This window comes from Cloeon dipterum, chromosome 2 (assembly GCF_949628265.1).
Source record: "Cloeon dipterum chromosome 2, ieCloDipt1.1, whole genome shotgun sequence".
NCBI lineage: Eukaryota > Metazoa > Arthropoda > Insecta > Ephemeroptera > Baetidae > Cloeon > Cloeon dipterum.
Genome location: NC_088787.1, coordinates 18,915,638 through 18,941,395, shown reverse-complemented (window position 1 = coordinate 18,941,395; position 25,758 = coordinate 18,915,638). Strand labels below are relative to the sequence as shown.

Genomic DNA, 25,758 nt, shown 5'->3' with positions numbered 1-25,758 from the left:
AATAATCATTAAGACTACCCTATTTCACAGTTGTTGACCTACAAGATTTTCTCCAATTAGGTTAGTAGCTTGGCTATGATAATGATATTTATTATATAACTTCGATCTGCGCTATTATTTAGATCATTCAGTAAAATCTCTCATTGGTGCAATTAAATATTTTGTTTATTTCCTCACTCTTAGTACAGAAATAATTATCTTTTACATTTTGTCAAATAAAAATAGATTTGCCAATTTCATCAACATTCGTCTAAGAATTTATCACTAAAATGAAGTGAGATAAAAAATACTGAACACAAATCGAACACCACATTTACATTTAAGAAAAGATTCCAGCCTCTGAGTGTTTTCCATAGATTTTTCACATTTTCGATTCGAATATGCATAATTTTTAAACAACAATTTAATACGCAGTCAAATGGATATTTGAACCATAACATTTACCGGCAACAGGAACTGAAAATTATCATCATGAGATTTCTAAATTACACCATCTTTTTTCTGAATGCACTCTAACAGTTTTTATTTCCGGAGATATGAATATTTCATTTTTTTCTCTACATTTTCAAATCATGAAATTCGACTATTATGGAAATTATCAGAAAAAGTGGGCAGATGCCAGAGAAAGCAGACACCATCAAGAACTAATCGATAATTTGTACTACATTGAACATTGAACGAATAGTTTTCTGACAGTTATTTTTACATTGCGCAAAGATGTTCGAAAAAGTAGATGAAAAGAGGTGTTCGTCGATTGATAGGAGAGCTGTTACTAAAAGGGGAGGAAAGGGAGAAGCGGAAGTCGGTCGGTTTCGTTTTGCTTTTTGCAGCAGAAGATAGATTTTATTTTCTTTTCTCTCGGAGGGCAGAACAGCGGCACCTTACGCGCGTCTACAACACTGACGACACCCGACTCTGAAAACAGAATTAATATTTTAATCAAACAAGAAATATTATTTAAAATTAATGCGACGACCTTTCATAAATATCAAAATTCAGCAGTTTGTTTCGAATTTGAAAACGTGCTTCAATAGAATAATGTAATTGATTAAAATTCTAATGCAATTTACATTCTGCCTTTCAATATCCCGACAAGAATTGCTTTTTTAAACAAGGAAGGATACGATTCCACGAAGGAACAAAAAATTTTCTTCTGGGAGGAAGCTTGAGTGCATAGTTTTCCTTTGATCTTTTGAAGAAAAGAGTCAAAATTTTGGCCGCTCAGTTATTAAAAAGCACGCCGAATTGGCCTCTTTTCTTCTCCGGCAAGAGTAAAGTCGCACACGCGTTATTAAGTTTCTCTGCTGATGAAAAGATCTTTACATTAAAGAGAGGACTCTCTTCAGCAGTGAAGCAGCAGCTTTTGCCTCCTACTCACCGGCATTTTTCAGAAATGACAAACAAAGTTGACAAAAAAAAGTAGGAAAACTTACATGCTGAGAATTGTGGCTCAGAGCATTCAACCCGTCCACCGGTTTTCTGAAAAACAGCCCAAAGTTAGTCAAAAGAGGAAGAATTTTTTATTTTAATTAAACAAAATTTTTATGTGTGCGCTTGTTGAGTTTTTATCAGAGACATTATTAATCGTTCCAGGAGTCATAGAAGTTGAACTCTAATGAAAAAACATTTGACCCGTCGTCTATTAATTAATTAAGAAATATGTGGGCCTGTTAAAAATGAAATTTAATACCTGCTGGTGTCGCGCGCCTGGCGTCTGTAGTCGTAGGAGTCGATGGAGCGCTTGCCCACAATGTCCAGCATGTCTCTGTTGGCCTGGATTTTTTCCTTGGACTCGTTCAGCTTTCGCCTCATGATTTCGAGCGCCACGCGTTGCCTCAGGACGTCCAGCGGGTTGACGATCGAGAGTGAAGGGCCGCCAATTCCACCGCCGCCTGCAGACATACCACCATAGCCGCCAACAAGTCCAGTTCTCTTGGCACGATCTGCTCCCATTGTCTAAAAAATCAAATTTAAAAATAAATCTATTGTGAAAATATGATTTGGAATTTAATTTTTGTGCTATATTAGAAACAATTAAAATAAGAAAAAGAAAGATATTTAAAAATAAGCGATCGTTTCTCTGTGACAAAATCAACGTTTTCCCGAAAATTAAGGGGGTGAAATTAACTTTTTGATTAGGGGTGAAAACAGTTTGGTTAAATTTGTTAAAATTATAGTGTTAATCTGAAGTATGAGGCCTAACCCGAGCAAAATGAAGGGTTTTTGAAAATTTTGAATTTTGTCAGGTAGGAAAAAACCATGTTTTAAATTATTCAAAAATTAATTTTGAAATACTAAGCCGAACACACCACTCACATTTTTTTATGTGTTTTGCCCACCTATTAGAGCTACATTTCAAGCAAAAATATCATTCTTCCAGATTCGTTTTCAAAATTTCAATCTGAATGTTCCGGGGTCAACGGAGGAATTCTACGTGCATTCATAAGTACTCGTCGAAACGAGCTCAAAGCAGTTTTTGGTTGGAGTCTGTAGAACCTCCTGGAGTGAAGTTATTCGTTGTCAAAAATCGTAGCTTTTTGTTTTGCAATCTTCTATTTTGGAGCCTCAAGACATGTCATTTATTTACCCCTGCCAAGCCATGGTACACTTACTTGGCGTATTTTTGCTGAGATATTACTATATAAAAATCAAAATTTATGGCAAAGAGTTTAATAACCTGAGGTGAGATGTAAAGAACTGAATCGATTCCTCTGGAGGACGGCACATCGACTTCTAGGTTAGCCCACTGCAGTTCGTCCAGATCGTCTGGTGGCGCTGACTGGTAGCCGTGAGTGGCTGGAAGCGCGAACAGGAGGGCTGACAGAATGCACACTGCTGTGCCATAGGTGGGGCCGCGTGAACACCGCATCTCTCTGCAAATAAATCAATAAACACATTTAAAGTTCACATTCACAAAATAATTATTGGGCCAAAAATTTCTCTTGTTTAATTTAAATACAAGGACAAGTTTGTGTCCGTTGTTTTTTCACAAAAATTATCTAATAGATGCGGGAAAATTAATCAGCAAAGTGGGGAAATGAGTCTTAAGATTCATTTATTGAGAGTTCATTAATTTGTCTTTCTAAATGGTGCATCTAAATTTTAAGAATGCTTTAGTTGCATGGCCATCATATATGATACTATTTTTAAAGAATATATTGAGTGCAAGATCTATGAAGGTTTCTCGTTGAACTATTTTATTTTTTCTAAATTTTGAATTTTTAACTGAATTTTTCAACGCTTTTTTGCTTCCTCAGAGATATATCATGAAATTCTACCGAGATATATATTAATTTACGTGCTCTTTAAAGTCACTGTTGTACGTGCGAGTAATCAAAGAAAACAAATCACCGTGCATCGTCCCACGCAGAACAGTAGCCTCTAAAAGCGGACCCACTCATAAAAATGGGAACGCGAGCGCAACAGGCAGCGGATCTATTGATTACTGGCCGCTTCCTTAATCTGATTTTTATGACGGCGACGCGTCCTGCACGCCGGTCCCGCCGCTCTCATAAACTGGATTTGCCTCGTGCGTCGGACCGAGGCAAAAAGTGGACACAGGGAGGCCATACAATCATCCGCGTTCCGACTTAGGATGAACTTGGGATTGCCACGGTGCCGAATTTTCTCACTGCAATTAGAGAAATGGCGCGGTGGGAGCGCGGCTCTAGTAGAAAAATAGCTTGACGAGCGGAGATTGAGCGGCGCGGCGCGTTGGACAAAGTTGGAAATTCACTTTGAAAGATGAAAGAGGAGCTTCCCTGCGAGATGAAATTCGTCTCCGTCTCTCCTCCTTCTGGGAAAAGCGTCGGTGTTTTCTACGGTGTTTAATCTCGGCGAGCACAGACAGCAAGCGCCTTTTTTCTCCAAAAGAGCAAATTTCCCATTTACGTTGGAAACGCGCCTTCGTAATATTATGTACATTTCTTTTCACTGAATATTGCGAGAGTGCCATTGATCGGATCAATTGCTTCCTCGCTTGCAATTTTCGTCGGCGTGCATCTTTGCGCAATCATGAGGAAATTTTACGAATGATATGTTATTGCCATGAAATAGACGAGCATTTTTTTTCTGGAAGTCTTGCAAAAGGAGCACTCTCAAGTGAAGGAAGCGAATGACATCGTCGCGCCGGTTGCCTACCTGTGCTTTTTGCAGGCGCTCTTCGGAGATTGCAAAATAACCAAGGAAGCTCCGTACCGCTCTGACTTTTTTAAATATTGAGTTATATTTAGTGGCAACTGACAGTTAGGATATTAATAGTATATTGCTCGGATTGTAGGTACCGGTTGATGCTGTGGGAAACTTAGTAAAATTATATTCTAAAAATTAGAATTAGTGTATTAATGATTTATTGGTTGATTGATTTATTAAACGCCAACTATATGTGTAAACGTGGAAAAATTACAACTTTTTATAGGCGGCGGCCTTGGAAAGAGTCATTGGTTTTTTTATCACAGTCTAATGATACAGTATTAATGATTTACATAACTTAATTTATTAAAAAAATTCAAGTTATGTGAGTTTAATTTAGAGTCCTGACATAGTCAATGACGAGCTTGGACTCTTCTGAGGCAAAATTTATAAAAAATTAGAAAAATAAATTATGTTTATTTCACTTATAGATTTCATCTGAACTTTGAATAATTGCAATGTTTGCTTGAGGATTTTAAAATTGTTGTTTTAAAAGAGAATCAAATTAAATTGTAAAACCGGATACGTTTCACCAAATCAAAGAAATTCCCTTTAGCAGTGTCGAAAGCAAAGAAAGTACAACTCAATTTTCATCACAACGTATAAATTGAGGCAGTGTTGTCCCTGTAAATGGCTGGTTTCAGAGTCTATTCAGATTCAAGCTGCTGTGACGTGTGGCATATGAAATCACGCGTTGACAAACAGGTGGCGAGCTCAACGAGCGCCTATTATTCGTCTGGCGTGCATTATTTGCGTTCAGTGCACGCGATTTGCTGCAATTCATCGACAGACGTTGAGCAGGCCAGTCACGCACTCGGTCGGCCGCTGATGATGAGCTTTGATTCGATCGGCCGAGCTGATTTTTATGCGCCGACCGCACGACTTTTCGCACTCCGCCGGGAAATGTACCTTTTCGTATGACGACATACCTGTCCGCAGGACAATGATCAAGTGATTTCCTGAGGGAGCGTGGAAAAAAATTCACAGACCGGCATTTTAGAGGCCGACGTGGATGGCAATCTGTTGATAAATCACGCGTAGGGTGTCAGAATATGAATTTTTGCCTTGTGAAATTTTCTGGGCTACTTTTGGCCAAGGCTGCCATTTTTTCCTCCAAAGATCGTTAGTGCGTATATTCTATTGTGCCATGAGCTCTTTCAGAGACACGTGCGGCCTGAAAATTTTGTTACCGTTCGGCGCTAAGGTGGGAAAGGAGTCAGCAGTCGGCTTTTGTGAAGAGCGGCTTACCAAAGCATAACATATGGGTTCAACTGTTGGTGCGAGGGCATTCACACACCTACGCCTCTTGTACTTTTCACAGCTTTGTGTTTTGCTTCTGAATGCATATATTTTATAAGTTTATACAAAGGCTCGACGGTACACGCGGGAAAATAAATATCAAAATCATTTCAAAACGACCCTCAAAAACATAAAAACAAAAACTTAAAAGTGATGCTGTACAGAAAAATTGCGATAAATCATTTGTTTAGATAATCTCTTAAAATTGGGAAAGTCCTACAATTTTCCCAGGTTGCCGTTTGTGAGAAAATCGGTTCAAAAGCTAACGAAAGTGGTAAGTCATGAATTATGATTTATTTCCCAGTATTTAAAAGTGCCTCATAATTCACTCACCATTGGTAATGTCGCGACTAGATGAATCGAAATCAATCATAAATCATTGATAAACCGTTTAAATTTACGAGGAATATTGGCAAAGTCTGAAATTAAACTATTATTATGTATTTGGTCCTGACTTCGTTATTGAAAATTGTAGAGATAATCTGTTGATAAATTTCACAAAAAGCCAACAATGCCAAATGTTCTTAATTTTTAGACTGCAAAGCTCCGCTTGCTGCATATACAGTATGTATATCCTGAAAATTTGGGACATTATAAAACGTGTACAATCAATCATAGCTGACGCATTTTCAATTGTCAGGAACGCCGCGATGCTAAAAATACACCCCAGCTGAATTTCATAATTCAAAATGTTCGATTTTTCCGTGTGTCACGTTCCACTGGATAAATTTAATCCACTGCTGCCGTAAAAAGGGAAACATGGCAGAGTTAATGCTATTTCAGTAGATGAGCAAGACGCAACAAAAACGATTTGCTAGCAGGGAGTCGCGAGTGATACGTGATGATATAATCACACTCAACAGCCTCCGCACTGAATTCAAAACGAAGAGCCCTCAATCCCCGGCGCAGTTACGACATGTCTCAGCTCTGTAGGGAGTGGAAGAGAGGATTTTCGTAAAGCATGCATTGTTATCGCTCCTCGCGCATGACGTGTGCGTGTCTAGAAATTTTCGCCGTGAAAGTTCGCGAGCGAAAATTAATTTCCGCTCATAATTCTTATGAAATTGGATTTTGAGACAGTGTGAAAATGCATTAATTGAGAAAATTATATTGTCAAGAATCATGACGTGAGGCTGTCTATTTTAACTTCGCATCTCCGAGTCGAGGCACACCCACTTATTTAATTAACTCATGTTTAAGGAGAGAATTACGGCCAGCGATGATATATACGTACTATGTGTGGAGTGGCTGGCCAAGTTTAATTATCTGTTGTGGCTACCTTTATGCAAATGACGTCACTCCCGCTGTCAACGTCACAGCTCTACACACTCTCTTGCAAATTGTGATTTTCTGTGCTTCATTTTCCACTGCATTTTACTCTTTGCGACTAATGAGGAGAGCTCTCCGGAGGTAAAATTAATTAACAGAGATGAGAGAGCCGAGCTTTCATTGAAGAATTAATATCCTCTGGGAAATTTTCGAAAATAGACGAGTTAATCTGATTAATCCATAGTCATATAATTGATCTATTATGACGGGTAGATGCATTTCAATATTTCGCTCCTAGAAATAAAGTAAATCAAAAGTAGAGCAACCACTGATTAATATCAGGAAATTCACCATTGCACTGCTCAAATAAAAGGCCAAACCGGTGAGAGCTGTCTGTTTCGCAACTTTCGAGTGGCGTGCAAACAAAGCCGCCGGCTGCAGAATATTTGCTAGTTTAACTTTCCGCAGAGCGCCTTGGCCTAATTAACTGAAACTAGTCGCGCAACTTGCCACTAAGCTGACGGAGCAACAATGGCCGGGTGCGTGTCCATATTGTGCGTTCAACAAGCGTGACGCAGAGTGCGTAGCACACAGGTTAATTAGCAATGTTATTAGCGACCTGGGTGATCTGCTCACTGACAGCTCGTGATAAACAATAACGTCAAATGTCAACTACCATCCGCAATCTGATCGCTGCATTCTGGAATGTATTTAATGAAGCGGTGGATTTGCTTCCCTGCTGCTCATGGAAATCGAAGTGCGTATAATTTAAGCTCAGTTTGCTGGTTCACCACAGTTAGCAGATTAAACGGACGCTATACTAATGCAAATAATTTTGAGGAACGGAACTGGGTAGGCACTGAAAGTAGATTCTGCTGGTTTGGCGGCCGTAAATAAAATGCAGCGCCCTGTTATGCATTATTTTCATTTTTTCCACGTTTACATCTTCGTTGAAAAGTGCCACGTTGTTTTCCCGTGCAGAAATTTTGGCTTATTAAGGGAGAGATCGTGCAGCCTCACAGATTGCGGGCAACGAAGCCGATAGTTTGCGCCAACCCTTTCAGTTGGTCAGTGGAGGCCGAAACGAGTCTAACAGTGGGTAATTGTTGCAATTCTGATAGCTAAAACTCGAGATTTAGAGTTAACATTATTTGCAAAACACGAAAAAGTAAAAAAAAGAAAAAAAATCGTGTATATTGGTTTTGGAAAAAATTTAATCCATTTTGCTTGACCTCACCGTACTAATTTTGTCCTCGTCTGCTATGTTTATTCTTTAAAACTGATACAACTGACACGAAAATTCGATTTAACTTGATAGAAAGCTCTGAAATATTCTGCTCACATCTTACTGTTGAGCAAACATAATATTTCTCACCTTGCTCTCAAAATTGACCTTTCTGTTAGACACGATAAAAAGTGCCCTTAACGTGCTTGAGAGATTAAACAGATTTTTTAAGCGGCATCGCTCAACGACGGGAGCGCGTGCATTATCAATATTAAAGCTCCGGCGTCGTCGCGGAGCTTTTAAAAGCGGTCCGCAATCTTATCTAATCCATTTTCGCGGGGCGCATTTTCCATTTAAGCAGTGCGAAAAGGAAGGAAAGAATGTGCTGCAGGGCACCGGCGTTTGTCTATTATTGAAAGCCACCGCATTTATCTTTCAGCTGGTGCACGGTGCTGAGCGATCCGTCACACCATGAGCCAAACGCGCATTGCAACTTTTAACAGCCGCTTTTTCGCACCCCATCTGACGTCATTTTCCCCCCTTCGTGCTAAATGGCGCTTCGGTGGAGGCAGAAACCGGCGCAATTTGTGAAATTTCCTCCAGCATCCATCAAGCACTCAGGAAAAATACGCTTTTTGCGCCGCATCATTAAGACAATTTCGAAGACACCTGCCTGCCACGAAGTTTGTCACAAATGCGGACAAATCGCTGCGGTGGCTGACGTCGTTTGCACCTGGGGCGAAACATCTCAGACTTGTCAATTTGTGGATTTCGTTTCTGCATTGACATTCAGCTGTTTTTGTCAGACTTTGATCCGAATCACGCATTTATTACGAAAAACTCCTAATTTGGACTAATTTTCAAGACCTTAATTAAGGTTTGAAAATAAATTACTTTTGATTATATGTCCTGGCATAACAATCTTCCCAATTGAAGAGCCCTAATGTTTCAAAAACGATATGATTCCACCAATAAAAGAGTGAGCCGAACCCAATCTGACCTTTTGCTCTCATTGTCAGCGGCAGCGTGTACTTGAAAAAGAATGAATTTTACATGTAAGGCAAATTCCAGCGCAAGAGAGTGCTGTCACTCTCATTTGACTCCTCGGCGAGACTTGAAACGTAACACCTGCCCTCGCTTATCAAGGAGACGAGCGGAAACAAAAATTTCGCGATTCTTTTGTCAAAAAAGAAATCATTGCTCGCTCCTGCGTGTGCCTTGCGAATCCCATTTCTCACAATTTATGTAAACACGTCGGCACCAGTCTTCGTTTCAAAAAGAAAATCGGCTTCTCTTTGCTGAATTTGCGCCACAAAAAAGAGGAGGCATCTCGTTTGTACTCGATCTCTTTTCCTGAGCGCAAACTAAGAGGTGTTTGAAGAGCGAGTTTCCCAATGGCCCCGTTAATCTGCTGCGGAACGGATGGATTTCCCCATAATATATTCATGGCCCGGTAGACCATAAAAACGAGCAGCTCCGCACCAGCCGTCAGCTTTGCGCAATAAAGAATGGATATAATGCAGCAGCAACAAGTGTGGATCCGTAAAAGGAAAGGAATTAAAAACATCCAACATGCTTTACAAAACTTAAATTGTTTTTAATATTTATCATTTCATTTATTTAGTCAAATCTAGAATTTCCATGAGTAAATAAATATTCCCCTGTGGATTGCAAAAGGGTTTCTGCAAATAAGACTAGCAAAATACGATTTAATTATGTTTAATAGTTAAAGCAGGCTGAAAGAGATGACGGTCTGTGGCGCCTGTTGCGGTGTTGCCCTTATTTGACTAGCTCCGAAACAATGCGGGTTTTAACCACTACACACTCTGTACAAGCGCTGACCTTTTCCTTTGATAAATTGTGTCGAGCATGGCTAACATAGTTCCGAAATCTGGCTAGCTCTTGTGGCCCGAAGCTGCAATCAGGACATGAGTGAATAACAAAGATTACGAAATGCCTGAGTTTAAGCCTATGATACACAAAATCAAACAGGCATCATCAATTCGGGCGGGTGAGGAACGAAAATTGGATTTCCGCTCGTCCGTCTCTGTCGACAGTATTTATACAGCAAATTGCAGCATAATTCCCCTGAAATTCAACCAGCCCCGCTCTAACTCTCTGGCCATTCAACATTTTGACAAACTGGCAAGGTGTTAAATTGAAAATCAAAACATCTGGCTAGTTTGTTTTGCAGAGGGAGCAAATTTTAATTATTCGGAAAGGCCTCTCATTAAGCGGCACATTGTAAACGCTGTGAGTGGGGCTTTGGGCAGCTGCCGGGCGAATCACCAAGGTGCAGGTTCATCACACCACTCGGGCGTCTGGGATTCATCAGCAACGCCCGTCTGACAATCAAATTAGCAAACAGCCACCGCACCTGCAGATGAGAGACACCTCTCACTCCCTCGCTCGCTCTTTTGCCGTCAAATTTTGGGTTTGTGAATGAACGCATGCGAAGCACAGAGTGTAAATTGCCAGTGACCTCCCCAATGAACATCCGTGTTTTTGAACACGTCCTTTGTTTCAGCACTGCATCAAATCAAACCCTTCTGGTCTAATAAACATGCAGTACTTTGGTAGCAAAGAATGTGAAATTTCCGTTGATTTTATTCCTTAACTGCAACCGAGGTTTCTATCAATAAATTCCATTTGGACTTTAAACTTTTCCCGTTGGCTCGCATTGTTAAGGCACATGGGAGATATTTGGGCATTTTGGAGATCAATTATACTGGCTGGGTGGCTGCCCAATGTAAAAGAAGGCAAAAAGGAGGTTAACTAAGTGACTCTATATATTTTCAAATAGCTCAGCGGGATGGGAGGCGCACCGGCGCCGACTCGCCACTAAACTTGTTGGTTTTCGCACCTTTTCCAGGGGCTTAAGGGACAAATGTCTAGAGTTCCAAACTAATGACCTCGGTGCGGGGAGGCGACATGATGGCCACATTGGGCCCAAGTTCCTCTGCGGCCACTCAGGCCCATGTTATCCACTCGGCGGTGTTATTGGGACCCAGTTGAGCTCAAAGCCCACGGGATGTATGTACTGAGCTGAGGTTAAAAAAGAGACATCCTATAGTTCTGTAAAAAAGCTTAAGGATATTTTCCTGGCAAAAGGAAGGAGCTCTGATTTTAATTTTCACGAAAGAACGTTGAAACTGTTGCGGAATTGGACGAGGAAACGTGCGGTGGACGGTGGAAATTCCGGCGATTTGTGATGAGGCTAAAAATAAGCGCATTGTTGGCATATCTGGAGCTAAAATGACGGAGCGGCGGCCTCCTCTCTTAAACATTATCAGCAAGTTTCTTTTCTCCTTCGCTTGACGAGGGAAGGATGTTTGCTCTGCCTTCCTGCGCCTCTACAACACTCTCATAGCGCACACCTCAAGCCTGCCCGGAATGTTTGTATTATAAAGCTACAGCTCCCCAAGTCGGACCGGTCGATTTCCTCGCCGATAAATGAAACTTGGTCACGCAGAATGACTGCTAACGACATCATTTCGTTATGAGCAAGAGCATTTCTGATTGATTCGTTAGTATATTTGACAGCGGGAAAGTATTCATCCATCACATAATCCTCATCCAATTTACTTTTTGGGTCAAATTTGTGAAAGTTCTGAGAAAAATTCCGCCTCGTCTTTCCGTTAAGTTATTTATCCGCACGCCCAAGTTTCACGGGGCTTGAAATAAATTAATTTTCCGCGTGGTGCTCGAAAAATGAGGCGATTGTCTGTCTACTAAGTCCGTTTCAGAGTGTCACAAGCAGACCGGCGGAGAGAGAAGAGCTTTTTTGTTTGCTTTTCCGCTTTTAGCAGAGAGAAATGTGCGAGAATCTCACGTTTGTGGGTAATTCGCTGTTGGCAAGGGTCCAAGATCCATCTGTAGGATCGCCTTTGACGCCGGCACAAACATTCCGGGCACAAAATATTTTATCGATTGCCAATGGCAGCTCATGTGTTCGTCAAAGTTGAAATTCGCGGATTTTTCGGTATCGTTGCTGCGGACCAGAACAATAATGCAGCGTCGCTCTTCGCTTTTTGCACCCACCAGCGGCGTAAACAGATTTCGAGTCTTCCGATGTGCGGCGGTGGCGGCGGCGGTGGTGCGGCTGCTGGCTTGCGTGGTGGCTAATTGCAGTGGGGTTAATTGAGCGCCGGCAGGTAATTAGCGATGAGTAGGTGAGGCGGCTTCCGTCGTTAAATTCGTCCTCTCGCCCTGTAGCCAAATCGCCGAGCTGGCTTAGGCCGAAGTCGCGTAGAGATTAACGAGATTAAAGGCAGGCCGGTGGACTGGCGGGCAGGCGAACTGTACACCTTCAATTTGCGACGCGTGTCTCTGCGGGGAGGCAGCAGGAACCGCGCTCTCGTGACATTCGTCATCTGCGGTCGGCTCAGATTTATTTTTTTCCGGGGAGAAAAGTAGAGCGGAGGAAAGGGAAAATCCTGACAGAAAAAATGATGAGAAGGAGGGAAAGACGCATTCTGATGCGAAGACTTTTTTCGTGCTTGGGTTGACTAGAAAACCCTATTGCTTCGACAGTGAAATATTAAAATATTTGGGAAGGCCTGAATTTAAATAAGAAACTAGCGTAAGCATGAGCAAGATCCTAAACTATGTTTAAGATTTTCTGTTTCTCTCTGACAATCACTTGTTGAATGTTTTGAATATCATCATTTTTTTTAAAAAAAATACTGATTTGCAAACTTTTATTTTTTTATTTTTCACCATCCGTGCTGTTTGAGAATAATATTAAAAATATCTCATTTGAAAACAAGTAAATTAGATCCAATTGTAAATAGCGCCAGGGATTGACAAAGGAGAGAAATTTTAACTATTATTCATCCTTTTAGTTTATTCCGCTCAGAAAATAGCCTTTTTAAATTTCCCCATTTAATTTTAATTTAATTTCCTGCGTGTGTATGCAAAAATAATTCTTATTTTTCTACTTATACTCCTCAATAATTCCACAAAAAGTTAATTTCAAAGCGGGTGAAAGTTCTATTACATTTTCGAAGAGCTACAAAGAGCTTTGCGTAAGCTACAAATTGGTTGCTGTTATCATTAAGCAATAAGTGTCAAGACAAAATAGTCTCAAATCATTTTACGCAACACTTTTCTCCTGCCCTCACCCCCTCCGCCAGCAACTCAATTTAGACTCGATGAACAAAAGTTCTCTCGTCGTCCCGTCTCACAGCACGTTTGCAGGCACATGAAATGCGCGCGCGACACGTCACATAAGAGCCAGCCGGCCGTTTTCTTAAACGAACAGCGCGACTTTGAAAGGCATTAAATAAGACGTTAATTATTCACGCTCAGTTTTATTGGTCCATTATCGATGATTAGAGTGACGGTGATGCTCCCGTCACTGTCCTAATGGGGAGCTCTTTGCCGGTTGTGTAAAGAAGGACGCGGGGAGCTATGTATATATATACCCATTATTCAATTTGACTTCTCAACGTTGTGCACTGTTTGGCATTTGGCGTTTTCTAAGTAAGATGCGGAAAAGAGTAATTTCTATCCTAGAAGAGTTCCGTTTGAGAAAAAAATCGAGCACTTGAGCAATAGTTCCTGGATATGCTAAAAAATTAATTATTAACACGGAAATATTAAAATGAATACACGCGGTGTTGGTTTATTTTCTAATGAAATAACAATGAAATAAATTAATTACCATTGCAAGAAAACACTAGAGGAATAGAAGGTAAGCAGTAAAAATTGAAAAGAGCCAAATTTAATGTTTTGCCTGGGTTTTGGTTAGAAAAACTGCAAAAAATTGTATAAAAGAGTTTTCAATTACGAAACGATATTAATTGTGAGGAGGTGTTGTCAAATTACCGATTCATTATTTTTTTCAAAAGTAAAACTTTTATGGAAACCACGAATAAACAATTAACAATAGAGGGCGCGAAATCTTTGATGACTTAAAAGAATATTATTTTGTGTAATTCGCCCATAGAAAAATATTAGAGAAAAGAAGTGGCTAGAAAATCCTAATCTATTCAGAGGATGAATTTTGCATTAGGCTGAGCAAATTTGAAACATAAATTCACATATCACTCACGAAAGATTAAAAATTTTCCAAAGAGAGGAAGAAAAAGGAAATGGAGGCATCGAGTGAAAGCATTATAATCCTCTCAGAGATGTTTTAACCAGCAAAATGTGGGTGCGAGAGATCAAAAGCTTAAACAATTAGTCCGTGGCGCTAGGGCGCGAATAATGTGGCCGCAAAAATAATCCAACATGCAAGAGTTTTTGCAGAGTGCTCTTTCAGATTTCCGCGGGCAAAAAATAGCTGATCATATGCGGGAGATGACCCTTGCATGACGTCAAAAGAACGAGCAGGCAATTTCTCGCGAGGGATTTGCTGGGCAACCGCCGCCGCGAGTGAGATCCAAATCGTGTTCGCATCGCAGATGCAGAACACAAACAAAGCCGACAGGAAACTGTTGCAGCGCTGAACACGATTTCGCTGGTCGGATTTGGGTCAAAAGTTGACACGAGTGGAACGAAAAGTCGGCGTCAGCCGAACTTTGCTTTCGGAATTAACATTTAGATTGGCTCACGAGTCGGTACTTCTAATCACCAACTGATTGGATGGAGTCGTGGGTACACACGTGCTCCTTTTAGTTCCTTTTTCTTCTGAATGCACTTTCTTAAAATTTGCATTTTACTCAGGACGGACGGGATTAAGATCATTTAGAGCCAAGTTTCAACTGGAATCGCGTTAGTAACTGTTTGAACACAAAATAACGAAATGCAATTGAATAATTTAAAAATGTCAAAAACCAAAAGCATTTTTGTGATAGAGAAAACCATCAGAAAAACAAATGAGTGGGTCTGCGCGTTTTAGAATCCAAATTTGAACAGAGTAAATTTCAGTTTACTTTTTAGGTCTAAAATTTACCTAGTTTTTTGTTCCTTTGTTGGAACGTTGAGACTAGTTTTGCGAATTACAGGCGAATTTTTTCTCAAAATATAACTAGCTAGGGTTAAAAATAGAGGTTTAACTTAGTTTAATTATTGAGATATTACCAGAGATATACCAATTCCGATAATGAATCTACTCTTCAGGAGTTTCAGGATGAAAAAGTAATTAATCTATTCATTTTTATAATTTTTTTTCATTGTAAAATTACTTGTTCTAGATTGAAAGCTATTTTTATCGAGCTCATCTGATCTTAAAAAACAATTTTAATCCAAAGGTTTTGCCAAAAAATTGAATTTTTAGTTTATCGGTAACGGGAATAATTGTGTCCTATTTAAAATTAATTTCAAGAAAATGTTCAAGCGATGAACACTTTGAAAGCACAATATTTTCAAATATCTAATTTATAATTGGTTGGATATTGGTTGATTTTTGTTGGTTTAGAGCAACATAGGATATTTGGACATGGACTAAAATTCCATGAAATGATTCTTGCATAATATATTTTAATTCCATAATTTTTAGTTAACTTGTCAGACACACGTGCCAGAAAAATAGTTGAAAAAACCGGAGCATTCCAAGAAGAGCAATCTCAACTATAAACCGAATCCAAAAAACATTCAGTCAAGCTTTGGCCACATTTCACGGATTGTCGACAGGTGCAAACGTTCCATTTCCCTCGCAAATCCAGCCAAGTTGCGGGAGGCCGCTTGTTGCCAAGCCAGCCAGAGTTTGTGAGGTTTCTTCTTTTCGCAACCGCACCCCGGTTGAATTTACCTGCAATCGACTCAGGTGACCGCAAAGTTTGCGAAAGCATTCATGTCATGTACTAAGCGAACTGACAATGAGAAAATTAATTTTCGACGCCCACTGCGCATAACCTTGGCGGCGGATGCAAAACATTCGCTCGCAAATAAATTTTAAAAGGTTTTTGCGTGCTTGAAACGACGAGACAGCGAAACTCGATTGTTTTTATCCGCGCACAAAAAGCAATCGTCGAGAGACAAACAGTTGCTCTACGAATCTCTTTGTGCGCGGTGCACGCAAGTTGGAATCGACAGCAGCCTGATGGTCTCGGAGGACAGGTTCGGTTTCACGTGCGCGGCGGGCAAAAAGAAAAGTGCGTCTAAGCACCATGGGAAAAGGCAGGAATCAATCTCCTCCCGATCAAACGTACCTACGCAGCTCAAAATGAAAACGATTTTTTGCCTTTCTGATGTTTTGACAGCACTATTAAGAAAAGCAAGGCAGCAGCTTTTCGGCAAATCTCTCGATCATATAAACGAGATTTGACTTTTGAAAGCTCTGCTCCTTTTGTGCATCAACGTTATTTGATTAGTAATCAGCGTTGTGAGCGGATATTGCTACTTTTTAGAGCTTACTAAATTCAATTTAATGAAAATTCCTGTTAAAGAATGTCTATTTTGCTATTAAAGTGAACAAGCAATATCTGCTCTTTCACGTATTACCTAAATATCAGTGACCTCTTTTTCCCTCAAGTGAAATGCCAGCGGAACACAGTATCGATGTTCAATATATGTATATCCCCGTGATAAACGAAATGCACCGCGTCATGTCACAAAATCAACAAATTAGGACAGCGCTCGGAAAATTCAATATTCTACGTGAATGACTTCTATTTACAGCTTAATGTCATTTGAAGTGCACTCTGGGCAAACACAGGTGCATTTTGTCTCCCCACTCTGGTGAATATATAATGTGGTATTAATAATCAATGCTAGATTTATTAAACTAGTATTGTCTCTTTGATTACATTTCTTTCAATGAAAAATGCGACGTATAAACAATCCGATCCGTTATAGTAACAAAATCAATGTCAACTGAAGTGGCCTGATTGTTGGACGAAATCATTACTGACATGTTTCCACATTTGTGTACGTCAATATGCCCGCATAAAACGTGCTTGATGCACGTGACGAGTACTGGCGTCGTCGAAGAGCTTGCAACATGTAATTCAACGTAAATTGAGTACAAAAGTGGCCAGCTTCAAATTCAAATTCAATTCAAGTTTTCTAAATTGGCTTTGGCATGCAGCGTTTTTCTCTGCGCGCGGAATAAATTTGGCTCGAATTAGAGGGCAAACACACAGTGGGAGGATCAGCGTGCGAGAGTTGTAATTCAGTTGGCTTAACAAGTGGAAAAGTTGAATTTGTCTGCTTTTGTTTCACATTTTATTGGGAGCCGGCCGTGGACGCGAAAAACTTTGTCGTTCTCTGCGCCGTCGAGAGCAGCACTTTTCCTTGTTTTTTTTTTCTTTCGTTTTATTTAAATCGCGATTTTCTCGAGGGAACGACCCTCTCCTGACGAGGAGGGCGCCAGGGGTGGGACTGTGTGCCTGCTGTGCGGTCTCGATATTTATTTTGCGGTTCATTATCAGCGCGTAATGAGATGAAAAGAGCGGCTTTCACGCTCTCACCAAACAGTTGCGTAAAAATGTCAGATTCGCTTGAAGACGGGCAAGCGGATTAACTGATTCACGCAAAAAAGCCCTACCTTTTGACAAAATTAAACATATAAAAAGCACCTCATTTATGCTCACCGGGTGGAAATTTCGTCGAACTAAGCGTGTGTTTCATGCGTTTTTGAATAATACTATTTCTGATACATGAGATACTCTGCATCATGCATATTATACATATGATTCAGTTTGAAATTACTATCGAATTAGTAATCTATTTTTAATTTGTGAATACGACCTTTGAAAAGTTAAAAATATTATTCTTCATCTCGGGACTAATAAATTAATTTAATTGATGAATGAGAAAATATACAATGATTCTGTGCAGCAGAACACTAAAATAACTAGACTTGGAAATGTTACTTGTTTTAATCTGTGAAGATTTTGACTTACAAGGACCAAAGCAGTAACCGGCCATTAAGTTAATTTTCCGATTAAAAAGTTATTTTCAGAGATTATATCGTCAATTTTTTAAGATTTATGAGCTAATATAACTTTCCAGGAATCAAAATTCAGTTAAAAATTTGGAACGTGCACTTTTTACGACTTTGTCTTCACTAAAAACGTGCAAGATTTCCATCAATGTTACACGTATCACCAGCCTTTTACCATGGAGGTTTACAAAAGTCCTAATTTCAAATGATAAAATTTGTGTTCCATTTGATAAATTCATCTAGAGCCAAAAATGTACAGCTATTGAAGGAAAAACTAAAAATGTACAGTATTTTCACACTATTACTCTGCATTTTGTGGAATTCGATTTTTAAACGATCGGTGTTGGCTGATCGAGCCGGATTTAGTCGATTTTGAATTGTCATTTAACTTGAATTAAATTATTCGTTAAGATATATTGAAAGTTATCGTCCAGAGAGCTTATAAATATAGTTCGATAGAATAAACCTTTTCAAGAATATGTTTTAGGCTGAGACTCAGACATATCATTTTATGACGATAAAATAGCACAAAATGGAACGCTCGTTGGGAAAGGTGACAAGCCGGGTTGAATGGACGCAACCAAAATGTCCATTTCTATTTTTGAATAGCACACGGTCTTTGAATCAGCAAGGATCAGTTATCAGAGGGAACCTCAGGAAAAGTTCTTTAGAAAAAAGTCGGGGACGTAGAAAAAAATTTGCCTCCGCAAACTTGTTCGGTGCCGTCATCCCCGTGGATAGAGAGGCAGAAGACGCGTCGCAAATCCAGCAAAGGTCAATAAGTTATCAATACTTGCAATCGTCGCTTTTTCCACCATCTCGGGCTTGATGTGCAGAAAAGCAGATTTGCGGCTTAAGTGTAAGTGAAAAAGGTCTGAAGGGCAGTTTTCTCCGTGAGAAGGAAGAGGAATATTTTATCCAGTCCTCGACGCGGCAAATTAGTTGTCACGAGCAGATTTGTTCGGACTAAAGAAATAGAAATGCTATCTTTTAATGTGATCTGCGGCAAATCGCAAAATAAACATCTCTGCCTATTTGTTTGTTTGATATTTGGTCGGAGCTACCGCGCAGAGGAGCAAACAAACTTTGTCTTTGATCCTATTCCCTCACATGGAGCCTCTCTGTCGTTAGCGTCGAAATCAAATGTAATGCCGCTCGCGTGCGCGTCACAAATATTCCAGACACGAGAAATCGTTGCCATCGACGAAAGAGCGCAAACTGAATTTATTTCCGCTGCAATGCCTGCTCGCCACTTTTCCAGTGTCGCGCGTGTGACGCAAGTGTATATCGACGGAGCAAAGCGGTCGCATCACCAGGGCGCCGAATTCGGCTCGTTTGCAAGTGAAATCGCCGCGAGTTCATCAAACATTCATATCCGTGTGTGTGAAAAACGGTGTGATTTTAATATTTGAGCCGCTAAACTCAAGCAGCCCCTCGGCGCACTGCGTGATTTATGTGAGTGCAAACGCCGAGAGCAAAGCTCCTTATTTTGCGGCGCAAAAATTTCATCTTTTTCTCTGATATTTCGCGGTAATTGATTGGAATTGTAGATTCACATTTGGACACGCCTTCAAAAACAAACACTTAGTGCATAATTCAGCTAGAAAGTTTGCGTGTTGACATTTCAGCGTTTGCTAATCAAGGGTTCAGAGGAGGCTCTGATTTGCTCTGTCTGTCTATTTGGCTTTTGGCATATTAAAAACCTTATATTAAGACCTCCAAAAGATACCGAAATGTGAACAAAAAGTGCTGTAAAACCGGAAAGTTTTCCTGATAGCCTATGTGTTAGGATCCCTCATAAAAATTATTTTTTGTGCAGTGTGGTTACCAGAAAATTGATCTCATGTTGAATTAAAATTCAGGACATATTCCTCAAAGCTAACTTCTTTATCAATCTACTAGTTGTGTATTCTACCTGAAACCCTATTTTATGAACAGAAATATTTTTTAAAGGAACAATATAATAAAAAGGACCTTGTTAGGATTATTCAGTAATCTAAAATATTAACATTTCGTAAAAATATAGTGCACAATATACTTTTGCTATATATCTTTTTTACAATAGCATTTGGAAATATGTGTTCTATTAATATAAAGGTACGTATAATTTCATAAATAAGGTGCCAGGAGTCGAAACATGTCCAGAAAAATAAGCATAGCATTATTAAGATGAGCACTTGAATAGTAAATAAATGAAACTAAGCAGCAAAAGAAATAAATTTTACATAAATTTGGGGTTTTCACACTTAGTAGGGCATGTGCATGAAATATAATCTAATGTGAGAAATTGATGGTTTGTTCCATTGCTTGCTGGATAAGTTTAGAAAACTTGTGGTTTTTAATATGTTTTATAATTTATCACATTGCCTTGTGAAGCATATTATAAATGTTTTCCTAAATAATGCGAGTAAATTAAATTCATTTCGATTTTTCAAAAATAAATTTTTATAAGAATGTCATAATTATAGAGCCAAATACATTTTCTAAAATTACTGAATGAAACAAGACTGAAAATATTAGTAAGAATTGTAATGTTTAAGTATTCCTGATTGCGAAAATTTCCCTTGAAAAACTTATGGTCAAACATAACGACTTTAAAATGTTACTTTTACAATAAAAAAAGACTAAAATTGTTCCTAATCAATTGGTTGCTTGAATTGGTTAAATTTGGTGATAAATTTTAAATAAATATTGTTAAATTTTGACATTATAGTGCTTTGCGACAGCAGGCGGTCAACAAGGATTGCAGAATATAAACTTTGAAAACGCTGGCTGTGGGGCGTGGAGATGATTATAATTTATTGTTAGTCATTAATTGCCTCACGTTTCCACAGCATATGGTACTTCCGAAATAACAATCATTGGTGTTATGTACAACCAAACAGGAGTACTATTATTTTTTACATTTTAATCAAAATCTTGTACAGATGTTTGTAGCATTTCATTATTTTGTGTTTTGCAATATTCCTTTTGATCGGAAGGGTATCAAAGAATGATATGAAACAATAAAAAACTCTGGTTGCGACAGAAAAGCATTTAATTGAGCGAGTAAAAAGTCGTCACTACACACATCTGCACAGCAGGTGCGCGGAGGCCATTAATTCGCAGCTCGAACGCTATGTTGCAAATATTAAACTAGCCATGCAGAAGTCAGCAAATTGCGCACAACCCTCTATTTGCACCACGATAAATTCGCACAATCGCGCTCACGTGCAGATAAACATGTGACGCGACGATGATTTCAGGGTATGATTACGAAGGTGTGCACGACGACAGAGGGAAGGAATAAATCCATCTTCCGAAGCGGAGCATTACGCAGTAGTGCCGCCGTGTGTGATCAACCGGAATTTTAATTAATTTAGAGCCGAGTCGGCGCTGTTAGCATTTTCTAAGCAAAACTTCTCTGTCAGTGGCAGATGTGACGGATTGTGCGGCATAAAAATACCACCAGCAAACAAGACCAGTATACACACACGTGGAAACGTGGCTTTTTTACAAACTAATTAGCGAGTTTGAATTTGCGGCATGAAAGAGCCGGAATAATAGAAAAGACAAACCGTGGGGGAGCGTGCGTGCAATAACTGGCTCAATCACTCCGCACGCCGCCTCGTCCGTCCGAGTAATTAAAGAGAAAAACGCATCGCGTCGCCCGGCACTTCACTTTGCTTTCTTTTGACCTCTCGAGAGGACACGTATAGTGCCTCCTCCAAAATTCTGTTGAAGTCCTGGAGGACTCGGAAGATAATTGCGTTTCAGCTGCAGGCGGGCGAGTTTGTTTTCTTTGCTCTGGAATCGAGTTAGCGTATAATCGTGTACATGCACGCCAGCCCGGATTATGTATTGTGTTGTCAATTAATTATGATTAAGTGCGAATGCTGAAAGCCGCTGCGGGCAAATGCGGATAGACAGCGGGTGTAAAATTAATAAATACTCTTTTCTGATTGTGTTGCAGGATTTAGAGCAAAGTGTACATACACCAGAACTGACTAACAAAATCGCAGCTAGATTAAACGTAATTTAGCTCTAGTAAAAATTAAATTAAAATTATCATTTTCTCACTCAGTACGTTATTCACGCCAGCATAAACTAAATTTTCTTCAAGGTGGTAGATACAGAATGATTGTTTTATTCCCCCTCTTAAAATAGGTTGATTTATTACTTAACTGAACATTCAGTGTCAAATCTCTACTTCAATCCTGCTATTTTTAATTCTAGCACAAAATTTGATCCTAAATCATTTCGGAACGGTGCTGTAACTTTATCATTTTTTCCCAAATTTAGATTGCGATTTGAAACTTTGAACACTTGTCATTGTCACGTTTCAAGATAGAGATAAGATAACGCATACGTGAGCTCTGTGTGGTGTTTGCTTTTGTCAATAATTTGATTCATGTAGTGCTGCAGAGGAAGTTATTTGTGTATATTCGACGACTGTAATGCTGATGCCTCAGGCATATTATTTGGAAAGGAAGGATGCGTTGTACAATTACATCATGATTCAAAATGAAAAACAGCTCCTACATTTTTACCATTTTTCAAACAGTTTCCTCGTTTTTTTTTCAAATTTGTCGTTTGAAACTTAAAATTTACTTCGTATCAATAGCCACTGCAAATAGATACGCTTTTCCGGGGGATTTGATAGCAAGACGTTGCAGTTAAATTGTTGAACATCCTTTGAATTGATCAAGCAAACACCCATACTGCAATTAGTTTGCTACACAAACTTACTACATGACAAAGCAACACTAATCACGTGGGCGACTGTTGAGATCGTGATTAAAGCTTTGTGGTGTGAGACGCCTTATGGATGCTCTGAGGATAATATTGTATGTATATTCAGCCTTTCTCGCATACCTAATAATAGATGTTTATGACCATGATCCAAATAAAATCAGTCTGCTTCTTCCTTGAAATAAGGATTGCTTAAATCCAGACTAAGTAAAATGATTTAAATGACAAAGCAATTCGTTTTCATCAATTTCTTATGGAAAAAATAAAATACATTGATTAAAAATATTTCAAACTTGTAGTTACTTTTGAAAAACTTCATGAAAATTTTTGGTTTTTCCCGGCCTGGCATTGACTGTACAAACGAATCCTCGGAAGCTCTTAATCTGTGCATGAGAGGTAAAAATCCAGGTGGTTCGACCCTGGAAGGGTTGCAAATGTGATTAGTACTCACCTTTGGTGGTTGGCTGTCGGAGAAGGGTTGGTCGGGAGCGCGCTGCTTGCGTGTGTCCTGAGAGGCAGGCGTGCGGGATGCAGTGAGGCTGCGGTCGCACCTGCCGCCCCTTTTAAACCCCCACAGCACCGCCCTGCTCGCTCCACATCGCGCCGGAGCAGTCATTCAAAAATTAACTTGCACTCACCCGCTCTCTCTCTCTCTCTCTCTCTCTCTCTCTCTCTCTCTCTCTCTCTCTCTCTCTCTCGCTCGCCTTGTTTATCGCCGCCCGCCCGCTCGCCTGTCTCCATGTTATCGCAGCGGAGACGTCACCTTCGGGGCCGGGGGCGACCCCCTCCACCCCCTCAAGCCCAGGTGGAGGATGCAACAACGCCGAATCTTCAAGAATGCTGATGCTGCTGCATTTTTACAACCGCCATTCATGCTCGAGAGCCTGTACAGGTGTATTTTTAGCGACTGCAAACAATGCATGATTTATTCTGTGCGCATACCTGTGGCGAATTTTAGCAGAATTATTCATGCTTAAGATTCGGTTTAATCTAGGGAAAATCTTTTAAAGAAATTTGGTCATGAACTGAATTCCAAGGGGGAGATAATTATAAATATCCTTAAATGAGAGAAAATAAGATGTAAAATAAATTTAATGTTTAAATTGCAAAAATAACAAAATGGAAATTAATTCATCAGTTGGAGTTCGTAATAACAAATTTCTTTTCCAGTCAGGAAACTGGGAAAACTTAATAAATTATTGATTTGTTTTAACATCATTATTTAAAAATCATTCCTAATGGGTCATCATTCCACAATTTCCCACGCGAACCGGTAAAACTGGAATATTAGCGTCAATGTAATGCACTTTTTAGGCTTAAAAACTTATTTTTTTGCGTTGCTAAGCGTGAAAAAGTTCAAGCAGAAATTGATGGAGGGAAACGATTGCTAAATCAAATTAATTTAAATTTGAGGAGTTTTAGGTCACTCAGGTGTGTGTTTATTTTATTGTGCAACATCGTATTCATAAATAAATATTTTAGTTGTTCTCTGTGCTTAACAACGGAGCAAAGAACCACTGCAGTTTGCAACAGCTTTTTAAAGGCTTCCTGCAGTGTGAGCTCACAAGTATTCATCTTATATATTTTTAAAACTGTAGCGGTCAGGGCCTCACATTAAAACGAAGGGCAGCTTACGTCCTAACTCATTCATCGCTTTTATTTGGGACTTGTCGTGGCAATAATCGTAGCATTAGAATTTAGAATTGAACTAAAATAGATAACAAAAAATGACAATTACAAATCACAATTATAATCAACAATTTGGACTAGCCTATTAACAAAATGTCAAATAAATAATTTCTTACATACCCCATATCGGGTTCAGTCAATAACAAATCCTACTTGGATTGGTCTCGCACTGTCTCTCCAATCCAGGTTGGAGAGACCACATTAGATGTGACTGCTTCCATGCGAGTCTATTAATGCAGTGGGGGTTAAGGTGCAGTAAAGGTGAACTTCACAAAATTAAAACAATTTGAAAATTTGGCAGAGATTCAAACAGATATTAGCTAATCAAAGTCACGCGGACACATTCATTACATAAAAACTGGCATTGAAGAGAAACAAATAGCCCAGCCGCAGGATAAGTTTATTGCATTATTTATTCAAACAGCCTTTGATGTTGGTGCAACAGTGAAAGCATGTGACTGCAAGTGCAATACGCTGAACTGACGCGGAGACATTGATTCGCTCGCTCGAGTTAAACCGTCAATTCGTGTTAACTTTGTTCCAATGCAGCCAACATGTCCATATATACTCACTCTGGTCTGCATGAATAAATTTATGAGCCGGAATATCGAGGTCAATGTCAGCCGCTAATTTGTTCAGCGTTCGTAATTACAATGTCAAGTATGCAAATTGGTGGTGCAGCGCGCTGGGCGACATTTACCCTAATTGGCTCGTGGGAATTGATTCAAATGCACATGCACACTCACCATACAATAAAGGCGATAAACTAGATGAAACGTATATATATTTTTAATTGGAGCATCCCTGCGGCGATGTTTCCCGTTCCCGGCTCTGATCTAGATTCAGTTCTTTGCCTAACGGTGTTGAAATAATCTAACTCTGCTTTTATTGCTGCAGTTTGATAAATTCAATTCAACGCTTGAGTAATAATATTTGCCAATAAAGTTAGAGATGTGCAACACAAGCGTTAGCACTTTCAAGCATGATTAAATAATGTCATATATATCAATGAAACTTAACATGTCATTTCTGATAAATAGAAGTTATGCAAAACTAGTGATTTACAGAAATAAATCACGATCGAGCTTCTCTTTTTGTAATTTATATGCTGTAAAAAGAGGAAATTACAAGTATATAGCTGTAAATAAAAGAAGATCAAAAAACATTTACATTCGAACAATTTTGTAACTCTGAATAATGTTGGATATATTCTGTATAACATCAAATTTAAAGTTTTCTTTGGTTGGGGAGGGTTGAAAAAATAAATTTTCTGATTTTATAGCAAATTTTTATCCTTTTCTCAACGAATCGTGCAAATATTGTTGTAAAAATAAAACAAAAAATATTAAAAACATTCAAAATATATGAATTTTACACATATCTGCGTGCTTCAATGCTTTTTAAGCGGTATAGTACAGTCGTTGCTTGTTTGCCATGAACCTTTATGAACTAATTAACTTTGATAATTCACTTCAGACAGACGTTGGCACACTCCACTGCATCGCCTCAATGAACTCTCAAA

At 39.3% G+C, this 25,758-nt stretch overlaps 1 protein-coding gene across 1 annotated transcript; it reads right to left on the bottom strand.

Moving 5' to 3' along the window:
* Positions 1-147: 147 nt before the first annotated feature.
* Dh44 (diuretic hormone 44) lies at positions 148-23,125 on the bottom strand. The gene is made up of 5 exons (XM_065477220.1): positions 22,999-23,125; positions 2,678-2,873; positions 1,691-1,956; positions 1,434-1,479; positions 148-915 (listed from the first exon to the last, which is right to left on the bottom strand). Exons 2-5 carry the CDS (start codon positions 2,867-2,869, stop codon positions 892-894), a joined length of 528 nt encoding a protein of 175 aa, XP_065333292.1. The 5' UTR covers positions 2,870-2,873; positions 22,999-23,125; the 3' UTR covers positions 148-891.
* Between the last annotated feature and the right edge of the window lie 2,633 nt (positions 23,126-25,758).